The sequence below is a fragment of the Aulonocara sp. 'chitande type north' Nkhata Bay genome, linkage group LG22 (assembly GCF_057382095.1).
Source record: "Aulonocara sp. 'chitande type north' Nkhata Bay isolate Kocher_YH1m ecotype deep benthic linkage group LG22, A_spYH_male_GT1.1, whole genome shotgun sequence".
Lineage (NCBI taxonomy): Eukaryota > Metazoa > Chordata > Actinopteri > Cichliformes > Cichlidae > Aulonocara > Aulonocara sp. 'chitande type north' Nkhata Bay.
In genome coordinates, this window is record NC_141364.1 from 24,367,627 (window position 1) to 24,390,316 (window position 22,690).

General features: G+C 42.9%; 1 protein-coding gene across 1 annotated transcript; it reads left to right on the forward strand.

Moving 5' to 3' along the window:
• Window positions 1–1,020: 1,020 nt before the first annotated feature.
• Window positions 1,021–22,165, forward strand: LOC147304257 (uncharacterized). Its single transcript, XM_086280194.1, has 2 exons — window positions 1,021–2,748; window positions 21,885–22,165. The coding sequence occupies exons 1-2, from the start codon at window positions 1,702–1,704 to the stop codon at window positions 21,954–21,956; spliced, it is 1,119 nt and encodes a 372-aa protein (XP_086136320.1). The 5' UTR covers window positions 1,021–1,701; the 3' UTR covers window positions 21,957–22,165.
• The last annotated feature ends 525 nt before the right edge of the window (window positions 22,166–22,690 follow it).

The window sequence follows — 22,690 nt, forward strand, 5'->3', positions numbered from 1 at the left end:
TTATGCACGAGTCTCTAGCCAAAGCATTTCGTTGGGGTTGAGATCTGGACCATTACAAAACCTTTTTCAGCTATTCTGTTCATAGTGCTGTTTCATAGTCCAGTGTTGGCCAAGCTTTTGCTGTCAGACAGATATTTGACTCTCGAATACTTTGATATACAGAGGAGTTCATGGTTGACTAAATGACTACAAGTTGTCCAAATCCTGTGGCTGTAAAACGAGCGAAAATCATCACTCCTCCTCTACCATGGCATGAGGTGTTTGTGCTGATATGCTGTGTTTGGTTTTTGCCAAATGTGGTATTGTGCAGTACGGCCAAACATGTTCTAAGGAACATTGTTTCAGAAGTCTTTTGGTTTGTTTGCCTGACAACTCTTTCATCCAAAACAGTTCTTTTTTAAATTTTACTGTTTGGAACTTTGACATCTAAAGTCCTATCAAAGCTGTGCAAAGTCTGCAATGTAGGTGATGAGTTTGTTACAGTTTTGCATATTTTCATTTTGGGGTGAATTTGAAAGATTCCTGGGAAGATTATAGCAAATGCTTCAGAATAGCAAACTGACAGGAAGTTCTGCTTTTATAGAGTCTTACCTAATACTGTTCATCAGGCAGAGACTTTCTCATGATCAGTTAATCAAGTACATTTGATGAGCAGCACCTGGCAGTGAGGGTGTACTTGGCTTTTCACAGGACTGCATACTGTCCTGTAGTATGTACTCATCCAGCTTCTTCTAATTATACATTAACTCTAAGTAAATTTACTTTATATTTCAAACCTCAGGCTCCTGTACTGAGCAATGAAGTGGAGTTGCCATAAACTGGAATTACTGCTTGGGGCTAGCTGCAAGAGCAATTAAATCCCAAAACATTTCAGTGTTAAAATGCCCAACTTTAAAATATTGCAAACTTCCTTTTTTGTGACAACCGCCCTGAGTGGTATATTTATTTTTAAGTATATGTAAGTAATTCTTAACTGCATTAAAGACTTAAGTTTACATCGCTTGAGGGCCAGCCTGTCATGGTCCTGGGCCATGTGGGCCCAGTATTCTTAGTTTTCATGTATTTTTGTATTTTGTTCTTTATTTAGGCCATGCTTCCTGGGTTGCTCTGTTACGTTGTTCCTTATGTGTTTTCCCTTCGTGACTCTTACCCCCTGTGTGCCCCTCTGTGTATTTATGAGCCCTCGTCTCTCTTTGTGCTTTATTCTATGTTTTCCCCAGCCCGTTATGTCTGCGTTCTCCCCGTGCTCTCTCTCCTCCTGTTTGAACCTCTGTGTACTTCCTGCTTTACTTTGCCCATCTCCCATCAGTGTTACGTTCACTCCTGCCGTGTCTTGTTATGATTATCAGTGTCACCTGTGTTCCCCATGTGCATCCACTTCCCCTGATCTTCCCTCATGTGTATTTAGTCTCTGTGTTTCGTACAGTCTGTGTCGCGTCGTCTGTGTTCCCACCCTCCATGTTTCCATGCCCGGTCGGTTGTATTCATAGTCTTACCTTAGTTCATTCCCAGTTTAGGTTTCTGTTTAGTTATTGCTTTTGAGCTGCCCTTATTCTTGTTTGTTTCTCTTGCGTTACCAGCCACAATAAAAGGCTCGCTTTTGTTTAAAGTTTACTCCCGTGTCACTCGTGTCTGCACCTGAGTCCTCCACGCACTCTCCACACGGTCTGTCACAGCGGACCGTGACAGTACGACGCGACCATGTCGGACTCAGCGGACATTTCAGAGGAGGTAGGGGAGGAGCTGAACCGGCTCTGCCGCATTATGGATCGCATCATCGGATGCGCGGATCCAAGTGTGGTTTCCACAGGATTGGCGGCCGTGGACGCCGTTTTGTTGCGGGAGCCACGGTTGCGACAGCTCCCCCACCTCGTCGAGGCGTTTGACTCCCTGGGCCCCCTTAAGGAGGAGCTTCGTGCCCGTGCGCTGGCCCAGAGGGTCCTGAATGCCGCCTCAGCACCCACACCTCCGTCCCGTGAACGGGTGTCATCGCCGCTGCCTCATGAGCCAGAGGCTGTGAGAGGTGGGACGCTGAGGTCCACTTCCACTCAGCCATCGCCTCACCGTGGATCGGCTTCCTCGTTTCCGCCACAGTCAAGCTGCACTGACCAGCACACGGAGGCGATGGAGGCCATAGATTTTGGTGACGATGAGCGTCAGCAGGTGTTGCGGGCTTATCGGGAGGAGGAGCTCCGTTGGAAGCCCTGGCTCATCCCCGAGGAGGAGTTCTCGCCAACTGCCCCGCCTCGCACCTGCCGCCCGCCCTCGCCGCCCCGATCGGACTACTCGTCCCCTGCTGTCTTTCTAGCACGGATGTGGTTGGAGGACGAGGAGCCGGTCGCCAGGGACAGTCAGGTTTTGTCCACAGCCGCTTCAAGGGGAAAGCGGCGTTCTCGCCGCCGTCGCGCACTGCTACGTCCTGTCTCGCCCTCCACGAAGCATCCCGCGGACGCTGTGGGGGTCCTGGACGTCGATCACGTGGGGCAGCAGCACGCCGCAGACGCACAGCTAGTGGAAGAGTTCGGGAGGGAGCCGTGGCTCGCTCCTGATCGTGACGAGCGCTCTTTCCGGGGAACTCGACTGGCTCTTGGGGGTCCCCGGAGCTGCCAGGGACTTCCACCGCTCACCCCGCCCGCTTCCACGGATAGAAAGAAGCGGCACTCTCGCCGCCGGCGCTCTGAGCCTCAGCCCAAGGAGGTCCCTCTGTTATCGCCATCTGAGGCTTTGACTTCCATCAGCCATCCAGTCGTGAGTACCACTGCCTCAGTTTCTGACATTGTATCTAGCCCCATAGCCAAAGACCTTAAGTCAAAGGAGAGTGTTTCAGGGGCTGCTGTGAATAAAGACTTGTCTGACTGTGACCCGGCTGATTCGGCAGGTTACAGCATCCATGAACCAGTTAACAATCCTAACAGCAATAAAGATGACTGTGTCCTCAGCGTCATGACTTCTGAACCTAAATGTTGTGCTGATGCAAACGATAACTGTATTGTTCTTGAGTTGTTTAACCCTGGTACTATGAGCAACAGTTCTAATGTTGCCGTTAATGAAGATGTGTCTGTGCCCGCCGGCACTAACCTAGCACCTAGCTCTACACAGGTTTTTAGCGCAGTACAGGACAGATCGTCTGTAAAGTGCAACGCTGTAATAACCAACCCACCATTGTTTACAGCCACCAACCATTGTACTTCTGTGTTATGTCTTCCTACCACGTCAGAGGGGTTTACTGAGTTAACTAGTGATGAGGACGTTAAGTCTCACACAGTGAACCTGCAGTCGGTGGATTTCTCTGAAATAATGTCGGATGCTGGGAGTAAAGGTTCAGACTCGAAGTATTCTGTGTCATGTGACTTTCGAATTAATGTGTTGAAACCATCAGCGAGCAGCCCTAGTTGTGTGGGTGATCGAGAAGTAACTTCTGTTACCTCTGACAATTTAACAAATGCTACGCCACCTCGTGCCAGGTTTGAAACGTTGTGTGAACAAGTTACCGGGTCTGAAGAGAGACTGCCTAGCTTTCCTCAGGGAGCGACTAGGGACTGTCTGTACTGCGCTGAGGTCTCTGGAGAGGAGGGGGCAGCAGCTGTCCAGTCCGCACCCGTCCTAGTTCTGTCCCAGACTCCTCCTATGACGGAGGTGAGTGACTGTGCTTTCTCATCTCATGAGCCTGTCATAGTGGAGTGTACTGGGTTACCCCTTTTTGGGCCCAGCTACGAAGAAACTGGTGCCAAAGACCGCTCCACCATTAACCATGATTTCATAAACATCCATGCTGTGGCCGACCTACCTCTGGTTAAGACTAAGGGCCAGTCAGAGTCGGGTTGTGATAATGAAAGGATTGTGTGTAACAGTTTTTATGAAGCGCACAATGAGATCACAAACCATATTCCTGACTCTGTAGGATCCAGGATCTTTTCTAGCGTTGCTCTCACAGTCGCACCACATGAAGCCCAGGTTCATGAGACGGCGAAAGGGGTCCACACGTCGGCAGTACAGGTTGCTTCTGAGCCGGCTAGGAATGGCGTGAGCTTTCTCTCCGCCTCAGACTGCCTTCTACCTCAGCCGTCTGTTCCCGCTGGAGGGTCCGAGGGGCCCGTTCAGCCACCTGTCTCAGCTGGAGGGTCCGAGGGGCCCATTCAGCCTCAAGCCTCGTCAGCTGAAGGGTCCGAGGGGCCCGTCCAGCCACCTGTCTCCGCTGGAGGGCCCGGGGAGCCCATCCAGCCACCTGTCTCCGCTGGAGGGTCCGAGGGGCCCGTTCAGCCTCAAGCCTCGTCAGCTGGAGGGTCCGAGGGGCCCGTCCAGCCTCATGCCACGTCAGCTGGGGGGTCCGAGGGGCCCGTTCAGCCTTCTGTCTCCGCTGGAGGGTCCGAGGGGCCCGTTCAGCAACCTTCCTCATCAGCTGGGGGTTCTGGAGAACCGCACCAGCCTCATGCCACGTCAGCTGGGGGGTCCGAGGGGCCCGTTCAGCCTTCTGTCTCCGCTGGAGGGTCCGAGGGGCCCGTTCAGCAACCTTCCTCATCAGCTGGGGGTTCTGGAGAACCGCACCAGCCTCATGCCACGTCAGCTGGGGGGTCCGAGGGGCCCGTTCAGCCTTCTGTCTCCGCTGGAGGGTCCGAGGGGCCCGTTCAGCAACCTTCCTCATCAGCTGGGGGTTCTGGAGAACCGCACCAGCCTCATGCCACGTCAGCTGGGGGGTCCGAGGGGCCCGTTCAGCCTTCTGTCTCCGCTGGAGGGTCCGAGGGGCCCGTTCAGCAACCTTCCTCGTCAGCTGGGGGTTCTGGAGAACCGCACCAGCCTCATGCCACGTCAGCTGGAGGGTCCGAGGGGCCCGTTCAGCCTTCTGTCTCCGCTGGAGGGTCCGAGGGGCCCGTTCAGCCTCCTGTCTCAGCTGGAGGGCCCGAGGAGCCCGTCCGGCCTCACGCCTCGTCTGCTGGAGGGCCCGAGGAGCCCATCCAGCCACCTTCTGCTACGCCTGGTCCAGCCTGTGCTTCGTCAGCTGCAGCTCCGGCCTGTGCTTCGTCAGCTGCAGCCTCAGAGCCGTCATCCTCGCCCGGTCCGGCCTCTACATCAGCTGCTCCTGCTCCGCCTGGTCCGGCTCCGGCTTCAGCCTCAGAGTCTTCGTCGGCCTCAGAGTCTTCGTCGGCCTCAGAGTCTTCGTCGGCCTCAGAGTCTTCGTCGGCCTCAGAGTCTTCGTCGGCCTCAGAGTCTTCGTCGGCCTCAGAGTCTTCGTCGGCCTCAGAGTCTTCGTCGGCCTCAGCCTGTGCTTCGTCTGGTCCCGCCTCGACTGGTCCCGTGCCCACCGGGCCTTGGCCAGTACGCCTGACACTGGAGAGCCGCCGCTGCCTTCCGCGCGGCCGGCCCCCTGAACTGCTCCGCCTCTGCCTTCCGCGCGGCCGGCCCCCTGAACTGCTCCGCCTCTGCCTTCCGCGCGGCCGGCCCCCTGAACTGCTCCGCCGCTGCCTTCCGCGCGGTCGGCCTCCTGAACTGCTCCGCCGCTGCCTTCCGCGCGGTCGGCCTCCGGATCTGTTCTGTCACCGTGGCCACCTTTCCCGTGGCCGGCCTCCGGAACGGTTGGACTGGACTTTTGTGTTGTCGCCTCTCGGGTTGGCCTTCGGGCCTCTTTGGACATTCGCCTTCCTGTTCTGGACTCTTTTGTGTATTTGTGGACTCAGTTTTGTTCTCATGCTCCTTGTTTTTGGTTCGTTTTGTTCCCTCCGTCCTGGTCCCCCGCCTCCCGCCCTGGGTGGGGTGTTTTCTGTTTCGCTTGTGTTTTGTTTCTCGGGTTTGGGCTGTCGGGAGCCAGCCCTTTAGGGGGGGGTGGTGTCATGGTCCTGGGCCATGTGGGCCCAGTATTCTTAGTTTTCATGTATTTTTGTATTTTGTTCTTTATTTAGGCCATGCTTCCTGGGTTGCTCTGTTACGTTGTTCCTTATGTGTTTTCCCTTCGTGACTCTTACCCCCTGTGTGCCCCTCTGTGTATTTATGAGCCCTCGTCTCTCTTTGTGCTTTATTCTATGTTTTCCCCAGCCCGTTATGTCTGCGTTCTCCCCGTGCTCTCTCTCCTCCTGTTTGAACCTCTGTGTACTTCCTGCTTTACTTTGCCCATCTCCCATCAGTGTTACGTTCACTCCTGCCGTGTCTTGTTATGATTATCAGTGTCACCTGTGTTCCCCATGTGCATCCACTTCCCCTGATCTTCCCTCATGTGTATTTAGTCTCTGTGTTTCGTACAGTCTGTGTCGCGTCGTCTGTGTTCCCACCCTCCATGTTTCCATGCCCGGTCGGTTGTATTCATAGTCTTACCTTAGTTCATTCCCAGTTTAGGTTTCTGTTTAGTTATTGCTTTTGAGCTGCCCTTATTCTTGTTTGTTTCTCTTGCGTTACCAGCCACAATAAAAGGCTCGCTTTTGTTTAAAGTTTACTCCCGTGTCACTCGTGTCTGCACCTGAGTCCTCCACGCACTCTCCACACGGTCTGTCACAGCGGACCGTGACACAGCCAGGTGAAAACTAGCTTTCTGCTAGTGCAAAGTAGCTTTTGCCTTAACTAATTCAAATTGACCCTCCCCCATCCCAAGATGTTTTAGAGATAAACTGTAATAAGTCTATCCAATAAAACTGTGCTTCAGTTCTTGTGAAGTATCTGTGTCTGTGCGAAGCAGCCACACATATTGTTTGTCTGTGAAGGTTCTCAGTCATCCAGGTCATCGTAGTCTAAGGAGCTTGGAAAGAAAAGCGTCTGGACTTTTTAAAGTTTTCTTGAAGATGTTTCACCTCTCCCCCGAGAAGCTTCTTCAGTTATGGTTCAGTTATGTAGCTGTTAACTCAGCAGCTACATTGCAGACTTTGCACAGCTTAGATAGGACGTTGAATGCTAAAGTTCCAAACAGTAAAATTAGAAAAGGACTGTTTTAGATGGAAGACTTCTGAAACAACGTCGCTTAGACAGACGTTTGGCCGTAATGTACAACACCACATTTGGCAAAACCAAACACAGCATATCAGCACAAACACCTCATGCCATGGTAGAGGAGGAGTGATGATTTGAGCTTGTTTTACAGCCACGGGATCTGGACAACTTGCACTCATTGAGTCAACCACGAAGAGGAAGCTTCTCGGATGAGAGGTGAAACGTCTTCAACAAAACTTAAAGAAGTCCAGACGCTTTTCTTTCACACATATTGATGTTGCACTTGCTAACCACGCTAAACTTAGCTGATAACTTAACACCCTGTTGTCCTGATGTTGTCACTTTTGACTCCAAAAAAACAACACAATGACTTCAACACAACATAGAAAGAGCAAGTACATCATAGTGGATGAATCTATTATATAGTCTGTGCCATCCCAATATTTGTATGCTATTAACTTTTTGTTGTTGGAATATTTTCTTATTTTATTCATAACAAATTTATAGTCTTTTTTCTGGCTCTTTTTGCTATATCTATATAATTCGTGTGATGACTGGATGCAGTAAAATCTGGCACCAATATCCAAAAGTGAGAAGGAGAACGACAGATTGATCTCTGATCTTCTGACACACACGCACACACACGCACACGCACACACAGTGAAACCCACCTGTTAAAGTTACTGCCAGCAAGCACAACAGGAACATCAACACATAAACACACACACACAGAGACACACACGCACACCATCTTGGCTGCAGTGCACCTGATCACAGCCCACACATAGAGAAAACATACACATAGCTCCACTTGCCAAAAGAATCACAGCATGTGTTGTGAGCGTGGTGGATGAGTAAGGCAGGGGAAAAAAAGAAAAAGCAAGCCTTTTAGTGAGCAGAAAGGAAAAGAGGAACCCTGTACTGGTTCTTTGTTGTCTGAAGAGCACAGCAGAGTAAACTACATTGTGGTTGTTCCTTTCTTATATTTTTACACATTACAACAGCTCTGCCTCCCAGTAGGGCTTCCTCTTTTCTGTAAGTTTTTTTTTTTCACATCAGAATATTCAAAATGCCACAATGTGTTTTTGTTCCATGTAAGAAAATCCATATATATATATGTAGTGCACCTTTGAAACCTCGTCTTTCTGACCTCTCTGTACAACCTGACTAACCCACACATTGACACGCCTGAGAGAGCCAGTAATAACTCTCTGCTCCCCATTCACCTTTTCACCTCTCATAAGGTTCAAGTATTGTGTGCTCAGTGCTGGGTACAACTCAGCTGCATACCCTGTGACCTTACACACACAAGTACACGGTCTGTGCAAATGCACACTTAAACACTCATAATCTCGCATGTGTGCGCACGCATTTCATGGCCTTCCTGTGGGCATTGCTCCAGACATAATGGGATAAGCTCAACCTTCAGAAGGAAAATGACATCAAGGCTGTACACCAACACTCGCGCACACATATGTGCCATACTGTGGAGAAATCACAGTGGGCTTTCTTGGCTCACAGCGATTTGTCTCTGAGGGAGAACACTCCCTCTGTCACGACAAGGCGATAGTGAACATCGCCTTAACAGTATGTTACGGTTACAATCGCAGACACAGCGTGTGCCCAATTTTCAAACCAGTGTGACAGTTGGTATTGTGCTAAATCCTGATAATTAGCCACCCCTATTTTCAAGGGGTTCCAACATTTTTACCAATAGCGAAAAATAAGTGACAGTTTAAATAAAGATAAAAGCTAATGCAGCAACATGCAAAAAACAAAAGAAAAAGAAAAAAGAAGCAGCCAATACTAGATGAACAGGAGAGTGTGATGGATCACCAAATGCAGTCGAGTATCATCAAGCATAGACACAAAGCAGATAAATAGAATATGTCAGAATTGGGGGGAAAAGACAGAAAAAAAGACCTTACGGTGGGATTTATTTTTTAAATGTGCAAAGTTGCAAAACTTTCTGTTCACGCCTGAAAACATTTAAATATATATTGAAACTAGATTGCATTGTGTAAACATTTGTATTCCAAGTGCAAATGACTGTTAGAAAAGTCTTGATTTTATGATGAAGTGTTGAGGAAAAACAGAAACATACCCAAAAGTCTGAGTGACTTCAAACAGTTTAGTTTGCTTTCAGTTAAAATGCAGCATTTGGAACGTACCCCCTAATTCTCGACAAGCTCATTTATCTGTAATGCAGTAGTAACTGTGCGTGTATCTGTGGGTCATTTAAATAAACAAAAATGCAAGCTTTCCAGATTTTCTCCTTTCATGTCTACATCTGCATATTTACACGTTACTCTGCAAAAAGTATTAATTCACATTTTATTTTGTTGTTTTTTACACATATATATATATATACACACACCTGGGAGTATTGAAGGAGGAAAGTTAATTATATAGCATTGCCATGGTGACAGCAAACCAGTTATTTATCTCTTGATTCACTGCCAGCTCGTTTTGAGTGCTCCCTGGGAAATGTCTGCAGGTTGTGAGTTACAGTGGCGTTAAATACACTTCCTGGCCAATAACAACCTAAATTTTAACTCACATAATGAGACTGAGTTTATTTAGGTATCCGGAGTAGAACAGTCAAGGGAAATAAATAAAATGAAAACCAGAGAAAAGTGCAGAGGCCGCTCAAAGTAGGGTACATTCATCACAAGAGTCTGACCCAATACTGTTCGTCAGGCAGACCCGCAAAAGGGCTTAGGACGAATAACCTCGTGTCACACAACAAAGATTTACAAGGACCGCAGGGCCAAGTTGTGGAAAAATTATGCAAATTCTGCACATTATCTTGCCTTTCCTGTCTTCTCCATCACCAAAAACTGTCACTAATGTGCTCCTCCTGCTGTGTGGGCTACAAACCGACAAGAAAGAGACAAACAAATGCAAGCTAAAAGGCAGACATGAGTAACTTGGTGTTTTTTTGCTCTCTATCCGTCTCTTTCTCTCTCTTTCCATTTGTCTTACTGGGTCTTTCATCCTCACACACACAGACACTTTGTCTTTTTGTTTATGCTCTGCATTCATGTGAATATGCATCAGCCTGACAGAGAGCAAACAGAGAGAAAACTGAAAGACGCGCCTTCCGTTTTTCATGCAGTCACATCTGTGTACGCAGATATGCACACGTGAGCCCGTAAGTATCTACAAAAAGCCACATAGGCACACTCATATAGCAGTGAGTAATCAGGTCTGTCTGCAGTCCTAATTACAATCGCATCTGACTTTTAGTCACCCATGAGTAGCCAAGCACAGTGTGATCAACAAGCCCGTTGGTGTCACATCTTTGCAGTCACAAGGGTGACACTGGGTTATGGACAAAGGGCAAGCTGACAATGTGAGAAGGAACTGCAGAAAATATCAAGAACAATGTAGAATCATTTGGAATAAAATCTGGCTTCTCATTATGCAAAATGACTATAATATTAGCATCAGAAAAAGTTAGAATAGAATGCTAATGACTCTACAATTACTTTCAAATTTGCTCCAAACTGACCCCCAGGGGACATCAATGAAATCAATCTCTGCCTCATACCCAGCTACGCCTCATTGATGGAGGAATGAACAAAAGGTTGCTCAACAGAAATGCCTTCATTTTTCAAATAAGCAGCCTAAAACACCTTCTTGTACTTCAAATGCAGTCGTGATGGACTGAGAGGTACTCTTTCATTGAAGACGTTTTTTCTTTTCTTTCATTAGCCAACTCGGTTGGCTCGGTTGTGACTTTATTGGTTGTAACAGTTCAGTGAGGCGGAAGTAGGCAGCCAGGGCGGTAGGCTGAAGCTGTGCCAGAGACTTGGGTCGGATGAGTGGAGTCTCCCTGGCATTGCTGCATTTGCCAGTGATCACTGGTAAGGGTCAGGAGGTCACGCATCACAGATAAAATTCACAAAAAATATATATTTTTTAAATAATAAAAAATAATAATACACGGTTCAAAAGCAGTTTTAGAATATATTGTGGATTAAAGTTTTAGTCTAAAATTACCTATGTGTAAAATTTGAAGTGTTTTGTTTTTCTTTGCTGAAAATTAAACAATTTCTGATCTTGCAATATTGCTTTACCTTGCAGGTTTAACATTAATGTAGCCAGTTAGATGTCTTGGCCTATTAGTAAAATACCAATGAAAGCTGGGCTATTAAAGTCTACTGTGTATAGGTCATATCATATCATTCTTTACAAAGGGCAAATGCTGGTATCCCACTTTTATAATTTCCACCATCCACTGTGACTCAGGTTGGAGCCTGAGTTTTTTTTTTTGTTTTTTTTTTTTTTTGGGGGGGGGGGGGTGTCTACGGGGGGGAGCAAGCTGAATTGGAAACCGAAGGTTGAAGCCACTCTTTAGAGGACAGGCAAATGAAGGTTTAAATTTGGTTTTATATATATATAGAAGCTTGGCTTGTGGCTAGACTGAATTTCCAATTTTGGCCTGTAGCACAACCTGGAACTTCATTTTGCAACCACAAGATGAAAATAGGGCAAAGTAGTGAACTTTAGTAGTGCTTTGGTCACTCTGAACAAGAATTAGTGGCACAATTTCATTTTATAAACCATCACTCTGATGACAACAGTCATATAAACCAGGGAGCAGGAAAATTAATACGAGAGACTGTCGGGCCATTTTTAATGCAGAAAACTATGCATGGATTCAGATGAGAGACCTTCTTGGATTTGGCCTCTTTTGAGCAGTGATTTAATTAATTCATTAAGCAGAAACTTTTAACATTTAAGCAGTCTGCATCATTAATGACCAATATTCCTCTAATATATACCTCTGGTGCTTGTGCTTGGATTGTGAATCTCAAGCGAACTAAAAGACCGAACAAGGTGCAGGAAAAAATAGATAAACTAATATAGTACTAGGATGAGCAAGTATGTAAGTTTATAAAGTATAATGCATCAGCTTGACATGGCAGCAGGGTGTACCAGCCATCTGGACGAGTGGAAGTTGGTTGACTGTTTGGTCATTCTGCGGTGGACCGGCTGGCCAGCCTCTCTGTGTGTCTGGTGGCTGCTCTTTCCCCAGAAATCCTTCTTACCTGTCCAACTTTACTTTGGCACATTTTACCTGTTAATGTGCTTGCTTAACAGCGATGGACCGATTATGTAGTGCATAAATTGTGATCAGTTAATTATGACAAATTACAATTAATGCTGCCTTCAGGTAGTTGTTGAAAATTTTAGTTGCGACTCAGGCACACACAAACAAAATAGACAAGAAGGAAAACTTTACCAGTAATGTTTAGTTTTCATTAGCCCCTGGTATCTGTTCATGCTGATATCTTATTAACACATGCAGTGTGGCCATCAAAATACTTATGGCACATAACATCAGCGGTGCTTTATTTGCGTTGAGTGATATTTTTCATGTGAGCTGTATTCTCTAATGGTCTGACTGCCCTAAAGCTTACCTGTTTTTTTTGTTTTTGTTTTTTTTGTGATGGTACCATTATGCTGCCAACACTGCTCTCTTCAGTTCCTGCCCTGCATGAATTTCCCTTTGCTCTCACCACCATCCCAGTATCCACCTGTGAGCAGAGTCCCTGTTGGAGGTGTGCAGTTTTTCCTGTGCTCAAATTTCCTGCCCACTATGTTTAGACAGACTGACAAAATCCACAGCTTTAAAACTAAAACAAAGGCAGCTTGCATACTTTAAACTAAATAAATAATTTCAACATTTTTCTATATCAATTTAAAAATGTTATAGGAATATACATGTGACTCGGCCTTCATGTGAAAGAGACATATTTTGACTTTGGTTCCACACAAAAAGGCTACAAAAATCATCTTTAGCTGCCAGAATGAAGCATTTGCAGAAACTGGGCAGACAAAAGTGCCTATAAAAGCATCAATGCCAAGTAAGTCATTGTTGTGATGAAGTTCATCATTATTGCATACCTGATGATGGCAGCACCTTAACTGTCACCATGGATACAACAGAAGGTGAACAGACACAAAAAATTAAAAGTGGAGAGCTTATTAAATTGCAACAGAGAGTGAGGATTATTCTAACATGAACATTTTGACCTAGTAATAATTCCCTCAGCTCACTTTGCTGTCTTTGGATCTTCAGATGCTTGTTGCAAATTTGGGAGTTATTTCTTGAAGACATTTAGGACAAGTTGTTAACAGTGACCCTAGTTGTTAACATGAACGCATTTTAATCAACAAATATTACTATTTCCATGTGTTATTGACGTAATTGTGTCATTTTAAATGCAATATTGGTTAAATAAAGCTAAGTTAAATAGGGGAGACCGGGGATAGTTGTAACATTTTTGACATTTCTGTCTGTAAATTGGAGCTCTTTTAAGGTAGTGGATTCAAAATGTAATGCAAAGTATTTACATGTCTCTGCTATTACAGTTTTTTACAGATGCTAGGACACATGTCTCAATACTTAGGTCACTTTTGCAAAACTCTTCACACAATTCTCCTAACTGACCCTCAGCTTGGCAAAGCAGTTCATTTCACATTCAAAATGCACTACAACTACCAAAACACTTCTTTCAGGTCTCAAATAAACTCATTCTTCCAGAACACTAGCAAAGGTTGACAGCCGACAAACACACTTTGTCACCCACAAAACAATGACCTAAAAAACACTAACAACATGTAGCATTACACAGTGTTTTCTTGTGTAAAACAAGGACACATCTCTGTTTATAATTTCAATATATGTTACTGGAATGAATCAGACATCATGCAGAATTCGTTAATATTTGTTTATGTATTTTTATTTTTTTGCACTAAGTAATCCCAAAATACAAGAATTTGTATACACACCATCCACTGATACACATACAATAGTAATGCTAATCTACTCGGTCTTCTCCATTTGGCCACAGGTTCTCATCCACATCACATCTTATGTCATCTAGGGCAATACACCTAGGAAAGAATCTTCTGGCATGCCAGAATTGAAGGAGTTGAAAAATTGAAGGAGTAACACTTGTGTAGATGTTCATCTACAATGAGAATCAGCTGTGGCTGGTTAAACTGCATTTTTAGATTTAAAATATGTTTCAATAAAATATTGCTGTTGGATTTTGCTGTCTTTTCAAGTTTTGCATTGTGTTATTGTTTTGGCCATATGTTTAGTTTTTTCTGATTGCTTAAGCACATGTTATGTAACTATTGGCTAATTTAGCAAAACTCTACACACAAATAAAACAACCTGTCACCCAATTATCCAAACATTTTAGTTCTCTTGCAAAAGCAAACACAGCTAGATTAACTCTTCACACCTTTGTAAAAATGGTGTTTCCGTATCAAACAGTACACACAAGCCATCATCTACTAAGCACACAATGCGCCAACTGCACACCGATGGTATGAATACAAAACACATCTGGCGTTTGCCTTCCCTGTGCACAAGGTAGGCTATGTCAGTTTGAGCTCATACTTCTGTCATAGATCCATAAGCATGGAGGGATCCAAACTTCAAGTACTGGTGTTTAGTCAAACACATCAAAACAAACACAAGTGTTTATTTCCAAGTATAGGATTATTTGCAATCGCCATAATGACTATATGGGTTACGTGGTCTGCAGTGAACATGCTTCCTCTGCCCCCTCCTCGTCTTCCTCTTGCTCCTCCTTGTCCTTGTCGTCCTCTTCATCCTACTTCTTCACCTCCACGTCCTCTTCCTCGGCCTCCTCTACTTCTCACTCTTTCTGCTCCCACCATTGTACTCCGCACACACAGCTTACCTGTATTATAGTGCTTAGGCTGATTGCAAAGTGAACGAATTATCTAAGAAAGTTTTCACATGTGAAAGTGTGCCAGACAGTTGGAAAATTAGTGTTAATGATAGCCATACATGTGTATACTTTTGCTAGGAGTGTGTTGGAAATTTGGAAATTGAGTGTTGTGCAGTGAATTGTGCCTACAGTCTTGCAAAGTGTATGTTACAAAATTGCAAACTGAGTGCAAAGCAGTTTTTGTGCTTTTAGTTTTGCACACTCAGTGAGTGGTTTTGCTATACGTCTGACTAGTTTTAGAAATTGTGCTACAGGAATCACAGTTAGTGTTTAGGCATTCGGTAAAAACTGTAACAGTTTTGAAAACAGTATGTAAGCACATGCAAAATGTCCTGTCCGTACAAAGGTTTTTGGCAGTTGTTGTGTCTGAGTGAGAAGATAATTCATGAAATTTGAGAGATGTAGTCATTGAATGCATTTTGTGCCAAAACAATGATAACTGATCCTCAGTTTAGCCCACATAGACTTCTGTTGTGCTCACTGTGTGAGGAGTTTTGCAAAAGTGACCTAAGTATTGAGACATGTGTCCTAGCGTCTGTAAAAAACTGTAACCCTTGTATGGTGTTCGGGTCTGTGAGACCCGTTTTCAGTTTTTCTCAAAAGAAAAATTAAACAATTAATTATTTTTTCAACCTGAAATTCATTGGCTTTGGCTTATTTTCTGTGAAGAACATAAATCCGAACTAATTTTCAGTGACCTCATACTGTACCTCCCCCCACGCATTTACATTACATACAAGGTGTTCGGGTCCACTGGACCCAGGTCTAATAAAAGTGTTGAAAGTGTAGGTCCTGTGTTCCCACACTCTGTCTTCCTCCTTTCTGGTGCTGCTGATAGTGTTTTCTTCCCCTCCCGCTCCCGCACAAAGTTGCAACATTGTTGAAAATTCAACTATCAACACCGTCTGCTCTGGCATTCCCGCACATTTTACCCTCTTTCTTGAGGTATCCAAATTTTATTTTCTCATACCCTGTCCCACCTGCAAATTAGGGGCAAAATACTATAAATAAGACTTTGCCAGTGTGGTTCTTTATCACAACTGATCAAGATGGCAAAAGATTATCTGCTGCGAGGGCCATCCAACTGATTTTGGAAGAGAGAGGGGCTTTGGATGATGATGTTGACAAAGAGGTTTCAGAATATTTCACATTTCTGAAAATTCAGAGTCTGACAGTGACTTTGAAGAAGAGGATGAGGTTGAGCACCATTTAGTAACAAAACGAAGACGAGTACCCCATCTGAAGCCAGCTCCAGGACCAGAACAAGCCCACCAGACAGCAAGTGAAGAAATATGGACGTCAATAACTGGTGAAATTGAATGGTCTTCTTGCCCAAGAAATGAGCCACCCTGCAGAGCTGTTACTGTGATAAGCCAGGGCCAACATGGCTGACAGTTACTCATGTGCAGGACATCAAGTCTTCATTTGAGCTTTTCATCCCAGATTCCATCCAGAAAATTATTCTGGATTGCAGTAATCTAGAAGGACGGTGTGTTTTTGGAGAGAGGTGGAAGGAGATGGACCAAATTCATCTAAGAACCCCAAAGGCCTACTTTGGGGTTCTTATCCTTGCAGGAGTTTTCAGGTCCAAAGGGGAATCCACAGAGTCCCTGTGGGATGCAGAAACCGGCACGAACCTTTCCGTGCATCAGTGTCTCTGGAAAACTTCCACAAAATTTCCAGGATTATCCGTTTTGATAACCGAGACAACAGACCAGCTCGACGGCAGAGAGACAAGCTAGCTGCCATTAGGACAGTGTGGGATAAGTGGGTGCACCACCTCCCCCTGTTTTACAACCCTGGGCCCAATGTCACCATTGATGAGCAGCTGATCCCATTTAGTTGTGAAACATGTTGCTTCACGTGTAAATGTGTTGTGTCTTTCCACTCACTCCACTTGATTATAACTGATTTATTTTTTATAACATTTTATAAAAAAAAAACAAAAACAAGAAGCACATTAATTCATAAATGTGATCTAACAAAGGTAAAGGGAAAAAATTAACCATGTTTGCTGTTCATATGGCTTGTAATTGGGATGAAGTAAACATCTGTTGAGTAATTTAACATAAAATTGTTTGATAGTGTTAATTTGGAAAGCCAAAACTCTAGCGGGTCCACCAGACCCATGAACACTGGCTGAGTAACAAAAATATGAACACCACACAAGGGTTAAATAGTGCAACTATTTTCTCTGCAGCACAATTACCCATTGTATGGTATGGCCTCAAACACAAAGAGTGAAATGTTACAATTAAACCCATAGTCTGGGTTAGTTGTAACATATCCTGGGGTAAAATGTAACACAATGAAAAAAGGGTACTAACAAAACATTAACATGTAATCTTTGTTTATTCAACACATGAATGCACTTAGAGCCATTTATGTAGCTCTGTGTGTGTGTGACAGAATGCAGAAATCTAGCTTTTGAACATATTCCAACCCCCCAAAAAAGACAAATTATGGAATTTTCTGCAACTGAATATTTCATTAATTTTGGTTGGTCTTCCTTGAGTTTGGCCTCATTGGCTCAGTGGGCATTATAATCTACAACTCTTGCATCAATTTTGAACATAACAATGAAGCTGAAAAAATGTAGTTGTTCACCAGCATCGCAATTCCATTACTTTTTATCATGGCTTACCTTGGTGTGGTTTGCAAAGTGCTTCAGAAAGATGAGGAAATCTGTTTCTTGCACCCATCCTGATTTATTTCCACTACCAATACTTCCTACTGGTCCATCTCTGACACAGTGGTCTGCATAATGTATGTGTGGGAACACAAACAGTGGAGGCCAATGGAGGCCAGTGGAGTGGAGGCCAGTGTTGCCAATGGCATTAACCACATATACAAATGCGACCAGTGAACCTCTCTCTGCTGATGTCGTTGCCCCAACTCGTTTAATATAAGTTAAAGTAATAGTGTGGTAAGTTCTAACATCTGCATTATTGTTACAACTGACCCAGACTGTTGCTGTTACAACTGACCCAGACTCCTATAGCCATGAACTCGCTAACATTACAGCCAACGGCTAAAACATTAGCACTAAAGACTTACACAGAATATATCCCCATAGACATACAAATAACATAATTTAAGTTTGATGAGTTTAACTGCAAAGCAGATAATGCTATTAGAAATTGAAATAAAGTAGAAAAACATACTTTTTGGCATACAAATTACTTTTTTTCATGTTAAATTGTCTGTTTTTGACAAAATGTGCTGATTTTTCACATGTGATAGCAGAACTGAATTGGGCATGCACAGGATGAGTCACATCATTTGAAACTTAGCCCTGATTGGTGAAATTGGAAGTGTTACAACTGACCCACGTTACAACTATCCCCGGTCTCCCCTACATGATTCAGCTTTATTTTAAATATTACCTTCCACTCATCATATATTTGAAGATATGAGCCTCATATCTTAAAATGTCCTCAAAAATTGAATTTCCCATTCTGTGAAAATCACACAGAATAACCCACTGTATTAAGGATGAAATACATGTATTGTTAGTATTATCACCTCTTTGAAGTCAATGCCAATCCAGGAATAAACATTCCCATATGGAAAAGATATATATAAATCTTATAAAGTTTGTATCTCTTTTGTGTGAAACTTGTATGAAAAGCATATAAGAGTGAAAACAGATATAAGATCCCTTGAAAAATTATATAATGAAACTTGTATGTTTTGGATACTTACTAAAACAATGTATGAAAGTAATGAGAAAGTGGCCACTTTCATGAGTAATCACATATAAGTTTTTACTATTTCTTTTCCATATGGGTTATGTCAGCTAATTTGAGACACAGAGGTAAAAGACAGAACCTCATAGCTTGTAGTTTGATTAAATATCCAAGTTTGTGCTTCACTTTTGAAGACGGAAATTTTAGAATTTCATAGATTTTAGAAGATGTCTCTGCAATGCACATACTGTCTATGGATGCTGTTTGCTCATGCTTTTTAACATTTGCAGAGACCTTGGCACTTTACCCATTTATCTAATTATCTTCACAAGATGGGCAAAATGTTTGCTAATATTAAAACACTGACAGAAGGATTTGGGGGGTTTTGCAATTTAGACTAGCCATTAAAACTTAGTTGTATAACTCTTGGTTAATGTCAAATTGTTGTACCCAAAATGTTACACGTGAAAGAAGAATGGCCAGTTGAAACATGTATTTGTTTTAGGGATTTTAGACAACATGGTCAATGTCTTCTCTATTCAAGGCAGGGTTACTGTATCAGGGGGAAACATGGCAGTGTATAGAAAGCTCTGCAACCCACAATGAACTGCTGTAATGGATAAAAAGCCTATATCTAGTGGTTGGTAGCTTAAGATCAAAAGCAGTGAATGAGAGGCTGTTAGTCTTTGTCATACGTGTTAGTAAAAACACACTGAAGTCATATGAATAGAGGCCTCTTAAAGAAAAATAAGATGGTTTACTGCAGACCAGATATAGTATAATATAGGCTAACAGGAGTGTATTATACAATATAGAGAATATTGGCTGAATAATTCAAAAGATCAAAACACTGTATTAGAATTACAATAATATCATTTAAATGCATACACTAAAATGTTGCCTTCCAGGGACCAGCGTCTTACTTTGACAAGAGAATATTTGATGCAGTTAACTGAGTTCAGATGCATGAAGCACTTCGAGTGCTGCAACACAATACAATACAATCGCAAAGCCACAACAAGAATATGACTGCCATTACAAAAAGGAAATATGCCTAACTTAACAGCTCAACCAAGGCTCCACAGAGAGTTCTAGATACTTTTTTATTAAATTTAGTAATGCTGATCACTATATGTTCAGCATAATGTATAACATATGATACAGATTGTTGTTTTGTTTCGGTTTGGTTTGTGTTTCTTTCTTCTGAGATGCTGCAGATATGACAGCAACATTAATCTTGAAGTTCAATTTGCTTATCTATCTAAAATTTGCAAATTTCATAAGCCTGTGTTCAGGAAGAAAAATGACATGAAGAATTCTTTGAATGATTTCAAAGATTTGTCAAAGCTGTGCTAATAACACTGCAACATGTGGATACTGTTGTTGGCCTTCATATCAAGGTGTTTTGGGAAAAACGCTGATAAAGAAATGTAGAGCAGAAGCTCTATAAGCTTTGCTGATAGAAGGACTGAGTTGGCTAGGCTAGTGTGACCATGGAAGTATAAGTATGGGCATCTATTATTTAAGACATAATTATGCAGTGGGCAGCTTTGTCAGCCAGTCAATCAGAATCCAGCTTTTCATTAGGCTGCCTGTCACTGCACCTTGCTGCAGGCATGCCTCTCATGGACGTTACACATGCACGGACACATGACCCAGAAATGCACATGCCAGTGAATACAAAGAGACCCATATGCCAATATATCATTATAGAAATAAGAGGAGGTTTCAAGGAAGAAATAGGTGGAAAAATGACTGGAGCTCCCCCTCCTCTCACTTTCTGATTGTAACATCCAATAAGTCCCCAATGACACCCAATTTAAATGTCAAATTACATAGACCGATATTATAAATATAGATATAGTACTGTGCAGAAGTCTAGAGCCACTCTTTCAGTTTCTCCATATTTTGCTAGAGTTTGTACAACACTTACTTCTTGGTAACTTCATTCTTCAGTGCAGCATCAACTCACTTTTCTTGTAATTTCTTTTAGTAGTCTTTATCTATTCACTTGCCTTTTTTTTGCTCAAGTGTTTTCTTTTTAACTTTTACACACATTCACACTCTAATTTATGCATCGGAGAGCAACTTAAGCTACTGCGTAAAATGACCTGAAATGCATTGTCTCATAATTTCCATTTAACTGTCCGTAGTTACTCTCCAGGTAGTGATTTTGGATGTGCATTAGCAGGAAGTGCAGGATGCACTCATCTTGGGTGCGTGAACCAACATATGAACACTGGGGTCATCTTACAGTCAGTTTTAACATAATTACAATACTGTGTTACTGAAAAGTGTAATGTGATTACAGTAATGCATTACATCCAACAGAGAGACATTATTACTTTACAAATCTAATGATAATATTAATTTGCATTTCTGCTCACTCTTACTAGTTACATGATGAAATGTGTTCACAGGTTCCTTATTAGGTTCCATAGTTAAATGTTGTAAGTTAAGGAAAGATGATGCTATTAAGCTTTTTTTTTTCTTTTGTACTGCCAGTAGAAACCTTATTCCACACAGACTCCCATTGTCTCGCACATTAGCTGGATGAGATAACAGGGTAAGTGAATGAAGCTGTTCACATCAAGATGCCATAGTGCATTACCGTTTTCCCATAAATTTGCCTTAATGTCTGAAATAAATTAATCTCTGTGTGGAGCGCTAATATTGTTACTTTACTTTATTAGAACATTAGTAGGACTCTCAGAGAGCTACAAAATACTGGCACTTTGTGTTGCTTCAGTCCTGTTTTCATTGCTCTCGTCGTACTCGGATAGTTAACCCTGTGAAACCTGAACCATGAAGTAATTGCCAGATAATTCAATTGTGTTTGTTTGTTTTTAAAAGCTGCACAGTTTTTTGGACCTCAAGCATTAAAAAACTAAATTAAATATGAATTTGCACTGATATTTAAGTTTGAAATCTTTTATTCAGGAAGGAATAAAGCGGTCTCAAAAAGCCATTACAAGGTGAATTTAAAAATATACCAATACGTTTAAAAAGCTGATACTTACGATCTCAATTACAGAAGGAAAGTTGAATAAAAACATAATGCAATGACCAAATCTTGATAGAATACAGTGGCAACTCTGTCTACAAGAACCCATCTAAAATGACACAAAGACAAAATGTTCAGCGAGTCAAATAAAAAGAAGTCCAGAATAACAGTGAAAGGCTTAAATGGATTATTGGAGCTTGTCTTGATTTATAAAAAATGACAAACAAAGACAGCACAGAGGAAGCAGCTGCTCAGCGAAGGAACATCACAACTTTGACAAAGAGCATCTTAACAATCTATGAAAGTACTGGGAAAATCTTTTTGGAACTGAAGAAATGAAATATACACACACACTGTGTATGGTATTAAAGAAAAGCACTGCAAAGGTGAATTGTGCTATCATAGAGCATCGAGATTTGGGGCTGCCTTTGCTATCTGCTGGTGAGAACATCTAACATTGATCACAAAAAGAATTCTAAAGTTTATCATGTTATCTTTCAGAACAACATCAAGGTGGCTATTCACCAGCTGTTCAACAATCTGACGGTAACTGAAGTAATTCAGCGAGTGTGAAGAAAAACGTGCACGGGACTCGGAGATTGACTCTACAAACATGACAGCCAAGATTCTATTTTTTTTTTTCTTTTTTTGCGTGTGTGTGCAGTTCATTCACACAGGAATGGAAGAAAATGTTTGAAATGTTCTCAAACTACTATCATACAGGAAATAGCTCTAGTGTGGACTTGAAAAATAGCCCATATGGCTACTTTCCAAAACGTGATTGTTCTAGTGGAGAACGTTGTGTTCTTTCACTGGAGTTGATGGATTCTTTGTTTTCTTTTTCTCTTTTGGCAACTGGTGAGATACCACACAGGCCAATTTGACTGAAATATTGTGAAGACCTGAGATGCCTTGATATAAAGTATCACCTTGGAACGCGCTTGGATGGTTTTCTGTGGATTTGTCCCTTTAGGTTACATGAGAGTTATTGTCCCAACTGATGTAAGTGAAGTTCAAGTGTCTCGGGACTTTTTTTTTTTTTTCAAAGAGAAGAAAGTAACACTTTCGATTTATCAGTGGGACCATGCTGTGGCCATCGCCTGCGGTTGTGAGCCATAGGTAGCAACGGGGATACAAGCAGCTGAAATGAATTTTCTCTGTAGGGTGGCAGGACACAGCATTTGAGAGAGGGTTAGAAGCTCAGACATCCACATAAAGCTTGGAAGAGTACCAGCTGAGATGGTTCAAGCATCTAATCAAGAAGCCTCTTGGGCACCTTCCTTTAGAGGTTTTCTGAGCATATCCAG